The 6,961-nt window shown below is 35.8% G+C and overlaps 1 protein-coding gene across 1 annotated transcript in view; it reads right to left on the reverse strand.

The window, feature by feature from the left end:
• Positions 1-6,425, reverse strand: part of LOC126771390 (homeobox protein goosecoid-like) — a 31,098-nt gene extending 24,673 nt beyond the window's left edge. The window contains exon 1 of the mRNA XM_050491255.1: positions 5,916-6,425. Coding sequence (XP_050347212.1) covers positions 5,916-6,135 — 220 coding nt within the window. The 5' untranslated portion in view covers positions 6,136-6,425. The remainder of the gene's footprint in view (positions 1-5,915) is intronic.
• Positions 6,426-6,961: the final 536 nt, after the last annotated feature.

Consider the following 6,961-nt stretch of genomic DNA (forward strand, 5'->3'; position numbering starts at 1 on the left):
AGCATTAAACATAAATAATGTGTATTATAAGTTTTAATAAAATGTTACATAAATGTGTCGTTGCAATTTTAAAACTACTAGTTTCCGCCCGCGGCTGTGTGTGAGGCGAATGGGCGTCCTATGTCCTTTTCTATAATAAACGACAACGTGTATGCAAAATTTCATCGTGATCAGTTGAGTTGTTAAGACGTGTAAGCGTAACAAGCAAATAAACAAAATCAGTTTCGCATTTATAATATTAGCGAGGATTATGACAATCCTAAAATTCTATAGGTATGTATGAGCAGAAATATCAATACTCAATACAAAATAACCACAAATAATGGGCTAATTTTACTGGTTACTTTTAGATAATGAAATGCACTTGTTTACACATATGTATATATAATAAAATATACATGTACATACATATGTGTGGTGTGTAATAATTTAAAAGAAAATCGCTCATTTAATTGAAGTCGTGAGAAGTTAGATCTTGATTAATATGATTATCTAAATCCGAATGGCTAACACCAAATCAGTAATTTTTATTTTCAACGATTTTTTTATGCTCTATATTTCTATGTAACTATATCGTCCATTTTTTTTTTATATGCCCCGGGATGGCAAATGACTCTACTCCACCTGATGGTAAGTGGTAGTAGAGTCCAAACGCGACGACGGCCAGTACAGTCGGGAAGAATGTTCTGTACTAGCCGTCCCCGCCTTGCCGGCCCGCAAGATGCCTCTTCACGCCTCGTTTAAAGGAACCCGGGTTGTAAGAAGAGGGGAACACGTGAGCTGGTAAGGAATTCCATTTTTTGGTAGTGCGACAAAGAAAGGAGTTGCCAAATTTCTTCGTGCGCTATGGAATTGATGTCACAGTTAGGCGGTGACATCGAGAACCAGCTCGCGTGGGAAGCAGGAATTAGAGAGAATAATTCCTCAGAGCACTCGCCGTGATACAGTCGATAGAAAGCGCTCAGTGCTGCTATCTCGCGACGCAATTGTAAAGGTTCAAGGGTGTTTGTGACCTTTACGTCGCCAATAATGCGTACTGCACGTCGCTGCAACCGGTCCAAGGCCTCCAGTAGGTACTTAGCGGAGCCATCCCAAAGTTGCGAGCAATATTCAACGCAAGACCGTACCTGTTTTTTGTATAACAGGCACAGTTGTGGCGTGAAAAAACGCCGCACCTTGTTCAGAACTCCGAGTTTCCGTGAAGCTGTTTTTATAATAGCCTCGATGTAATATGCCTTGGACTAAGGTCGCAGCGAAATTCCATCCCCAGCATGGCGATTTTGCTTTGTATCATCAGCGGTGTGCCACAGAGGGAGGGATGAGGGTAAAATGGTGACTTTTTCGCTGTGAGAGCGCATACCTGTATTTTCTTGGCATTAAACTCAACAAGATTATCAGAACCCCATTTGGCGATGAGCTCTAACGTCCTATCGAGTTCAATGACAAGATTCTCCCGCCTCTCCTCAGTTTCCGCCCGCCCAGCCACTGCGCGTCCGTGGTATCCACCATGCACTGTACTATCACCCGCATTACAATCATTACAATCATCATCATCGTAAAATAATTATGATTATTTAGGGCTAAATACACTATAATAACAAAATACACTTATTATAATATCCATATTTTATGTGTATTTTTAGTAATAATAAAACATTTGTGATATTGTTTTACCGAGATACATGTTGTGACAAACTTAAATCTCGTAAAGAAGCTAGCCTTATACAGATATTCGTAAATCCTTCCTCACTACACACTAGCTCCTAAATCCCGTTCAAAAAACTCTAAAGCTTAAAATATGAATAAAATAACAAAAGTAAACATATGTATGTGCTCGTGAAGTCGGTTTTATCGCACGATTTAGACGATGATGATGATATTGTAATTACCCACACGGATTTTTTTATTACAAACAACTATACGGATATGCATGTAAACGATGGATATATATTCCGTTAAATAAGTAGATAAAAAATTGTGTATTTTTATCTACTCTGGAATTTTTTCCCATTGATACATAGCAATAACTTTAAAAATCAAAAATTAACTAATATTTTATTTATGTCGGCTTAAACGAACACTTTTGATTCATCTATTTTACAGGTTATGTCATAAATGAATAAATAATCACAAGTCGATGATAAAAGATTACACAACATTTTATTTTAAAGTAACAACTTTAAAATAAAGATCGAAATTTAAATACAAAATAAAAATATTAGGTTGAAGACGTCGTGGGCGATTAGAATTAACCGAACAGCAAAGTAGCCGACCCGTGAATATCTGAGCTTAAGGACATATAAGCGCTCCCTAGACGCGGTGAAACTGCCTGACTGATTTCAAATACAACGCTACAAAGAAAAATTCAATATTTTTGCATGCTTCCGGCGTCGCTGGGGTATTACATTGTATTATTTTTGATAAAATGTAAAAGCTTTTAAGGCCGCTAGCGTATTTCTAAGGTACTATCGATGGTTTTCGGCTCACCGTCTTCACATTTATGCGAGAGCGCGCCCGTCTAAGCAGTATTGATTTAAAAAATACTAGGCTACTTGTAACATGATGCCAGTCGACGTATTAGGGTTTTTTTTTGTACTTTGTTTTGCAGCCATGTTATAAAGAGTAATATTTTATTAATATGTTTAAGCATTTATGAAAAACTACGATACGGTAATATTAATTATTGCCTGAAAAGCAATTTTATCGTTACAGCTTTTAGAATTTAATTTATTACGTAACGTCTTATTATGTTTATTATTTCATAGCATATATGTATTTACTGGTGGTAGGGCTTTGTGCAAGCTCGTCTGGGTAGGTGCCACCCACTCATCAGATATTCTACCGCAAAATAGCAGTACTTGGTATTGTTGAGTTCTGGTTTGCAGGGTGAGTGAGCCAGTGTAATTACAGGCACAAGTGACATAACATCTTACTTCCCAAGGTTGGTGGCGCATTGATGATGTCAGCGATGGTTAACATTTCTTACGATGCCAATGTCTATGGGCGTTGGTGACCACTTACCATCAGGTGGCCCATATGCTCGTCCGCCTTCCTATTCTCGTTTATCGCTATTGGTTTTTACACTGTCTTCCATTAAATTCGGACCGATACGTATAACGTCAAACATGTACCCGATGTATAATTGCGTATCGCCGTCTTAGAGTGCAACTCTCATTTCGAAAATCTATGCCCAAGACTAACTATATCGAACGTAGAAAAACTTGAAAAACTTCGATAAATGTTATAGCCACATAATGCTTTACATACATATTACGCGAAATCCTCATTTTTAGTTAAAATAAGTTTAACAAATTGTAAGTTGCATTATGTTTAAAAAAAACTACTTGCTACCAAAGCAAATGTTTAATTGTTGTGAATTTTTAATTTGAATTATTTAAGTTGGTATATTATCTACACTCGCTTTTAGATTAAGTATAAATAGTAATTCTTAAAGTGTAAATAAATATCATTAAAGTGTATACAAAAAAACTCTGTCACTAAGGTTAAAAGTAGTTATCTCATTCAGAGTCATACAAAATACAAAAATAAACTATATTATATTGTTATAAACAATATAAGACTTTTCAATATATTGTTTATTCCACAAAATCTAAGAACTACGAATGGTGTTATAAAAATCGTAATGTTTTATAAATGCGAAAGTAACTTTGTCTGTGGCGCTTCAACGGCTAAACCACTGAATTGAAGTTAAAAAAAATTTGGTATGAAGCAAGCCTGAATCTTAAGGAAATAGACTACTTTATTATACCTAAAACCTGACCTCCCCCACACCCTAGTTATTTAAAAAATCACTTGTGTGAGATCCGATATAACCATTATCATTAGCTACGTATCAACGATAAATTTACCGAAAGTTTTGTTATGATTTAACTATAAATAAGGAGAATCTCATTTATTAGAACAGTACTTTGTATTGCGACGTTCACACTTGCCGGAGCAACCTACTCCCGAACCAGAGAGATAGTGACTGGTATTAAATTATGGATAATGAAAAAAAACCTAGATTTTTGATAGTCGTGATATTGAAATGTACTGAAAAATCGTAAGCATAGCATAAATAAAAGCGTAGACACAACATCATATTTATACCAATGTAAAATATAATCAAGCAAATTTTCGCCCTTAGTTTCGGACGCGTGTTAGTGGGAGGGGGTTGGTCAGGTTATAGACTCTTATGTCCTTTTCTATAACTTCCTTAGCAATGCATAAAATCCAATAGTAGTAGCTTATATCTTATTGACTAAATCATCGATTATCTTTACATTTTTTTTTTTGTTATAAAACGTTAAAAAAGTCGTATATTTATAAAAATGCTAATAACATTTCAGTAGGGCTATTCTTTAAAAGCAAACTCGAAAGTCACCAAAGAAAACGGTCGTGTAATGTCAGAAAGTAAAATGCCACATTAACGATAGTATTATAATCTATAACTAACACTAGCGTTTTCAGATTTTGCTCGCGGTTTCCACGCGTAGTTCTCGTTCCCGTGGGAACACGAAGACAAAATATAGCCTATGTTACTCGCTGATAATGTAGCTTCCCATTGATGAATGATTTTTAAAATCGGTTTAGTGGTTTAGGCGTGAAAGCGTAACAAACAAACAATCTCACATTCGCATTTTATAAGTTTGGATTTCAAGAATACACGCATCAAACTAGTATATAAATATAAGTCGGTTGTCAATATTTCACGGGTTAGTAATTACGTGATTTCTTACAGAATAGCGGTGCAGCTCGGATTTTTATTGCGTGTATAGTAATTATGTCATCCGTCAATATACTTCCTTACTTTGTAAATAAAACTTAGTACGAATAACTATAACTAGTGGCCGAAATACACTCAATTGCTTCTAGCCGAAACTTTTTCCATATTAATTGTAAGCTAGTTCTATTTTTATATAATTAGCAGATTTTCTCACGACAAAAAATAAAACAATATTTTATTGCTGTTGTATTGAATTGCATTTTTTTTTGTTTTTTTTTTTTGTAAGGGATGCAAACATTTGAACCATAAATTGTTTTTTTGTTGCTCCGATATATAAACGCTCGAAGATGTTTTTCCATTTTTAAATACTTTTGAAGAGAAAGAAAGACTTTAATTGGGATAAATCCTGTCTTCACCCCACGATCCCTCGCCACGGATAGCCCGAGGCATCTTATGCGCGCTACTTAGCTTAAATGTGAATATACTTAATATTCTATTATTTAAGATAAATTTTAATGTAAAAGTTTATAAATAGATTAAAAAATATATAAATGGTTGGTTTATTACCGTTGCATTTTAATATTAATATTTATTAGTATATATGTCTCTTATATAATGTGCCTAGTTAGTTTTTAACTTGCATACTTTTGCAAGTATAAATAATCATATTAAATAGAAATATACCTATAGCTGTATATAGGCATGTATTATACGAGTACCAAGGAAACTCTCTCTCAATAAATACCTTTATATTTTTTTAAATGTATGTTGTAGGTAAAATACCTAATAAATATGTCATATCTATACAGATAAATGTATATTAAAAAAAAAAAACTTATGGTATTCAATGATTTAAAAATAACAACAGGTAATGGAAACCGCAGCGACGACATTTGTAAAACTTTCATTAATAAAATAAAACCACACATAAAGGGTTCAATTTTTAAAAAGCATTATATTATAAATATATATTTATAAAATATTAATAACGAGTCGGTAAATTTAAATGCCACTTTTGAATTAGCTAGGATAAGGGCACGTCTACATGATGAAAATGTCACTTGTAACCAAAAACGTATTCTATGCAAAATTCAAAATATTTGTTATTTTATAAATTAATATCCTCATTTTATTATAGAAAATCTATAAATTACAGTTTATTTAGGTATATGTAAATATCAGGACTTACCAAAAATATCGTGAGTTCTGTGGAAAGGTGAATGGGCTAAATGATGCAGCTGCAGCGGTGGCATCGGTGGCTGCGGCCTCGGTGCCAGGATACTGTCGATGGTAAAAAGCGGCGGCGGCGGGCGGTCGACCAACGAGGACCCACCGCCCGCACCGCCTAGCAGCAGCGCCGTGCTGAGCAGCGCGGGCGCGTCGCGCGGCCAGACACCCGGCCCGCCCATGCTCCCGCACTCTCGCTGGCTGCTCGCGCCTTCCGCCACGCTGCCTCACCGCCCTAGCCGTGGTGCGCACCACTCTGCACAGGATATCCTCTCATATACACCACACCTCATCATCCTTTCGCGCTACTTACGACCATTCTTCGATATTCGATCACGACAACACAGACTAGTTCTATAACGATATAATTACGTTTAATGGCTAAATATATTATTCGATATAGAGAAACTTTAGCTACAAATAAAGCTTTTCATGATATGTACGCGAAACCGGAAACTCACTGATTACTATCTCTAAAATGATAGGATAATAGGGTGAACGCGTGATGCGATTGCGAGCAAATCGTTTTAGTGAGATGTCGCGTTGAGATTCGAGTGGTGGCCCGGAGCGGTGCGCGGCGCGGCGTGGGGTGGCAGCCGCCCGGGGGCGTGCGCCGGGGCGTGCCGCGGCCCCGCCCTCCGTGCAACTTAATGGATGTGACAATACGACGCTCCCAAATACTAATAATAGTAATCTGTATCCCTCCTTTTGATAATGCTTATATCTGTTGTGCGCTTTTGACATGCCCGGAGTTTGTTAGCAATGAAGTCAATGTATATTATATTGTTAGATTTCACAAACATATGTATGTAAATTGCTTTTTTAATAATAAGCAATAGGTATACATGAGAAGTATGCTCAGGTTGTTTGTTGATATAGCTACTTTGGTATAAAGTTTCGTAGTATATTTTTATTCGGCTTTATACCTTGACATTTAAGAAACAAAGTAAATACGGTTTTCAAGTTTAATTTTCTTTCGAAATACCAATACCTAATGTTATTAAATAA

The sequence above is a fragment of the Nymphalis io genome, chromosome 10 (assembly GCF_905147045.1).
Source record: "Nymphalis io chromosome 10, ilAglIoxx1.1, whole genome shotgun sequence".
NCBI classification, from domain to species: domain Eukaryota; kingdom Metazoa; phylum Arthropoda; class Insecta; order Lepidoptera; family Nymphalidae; genus Nymphalis; species Nymphalis io.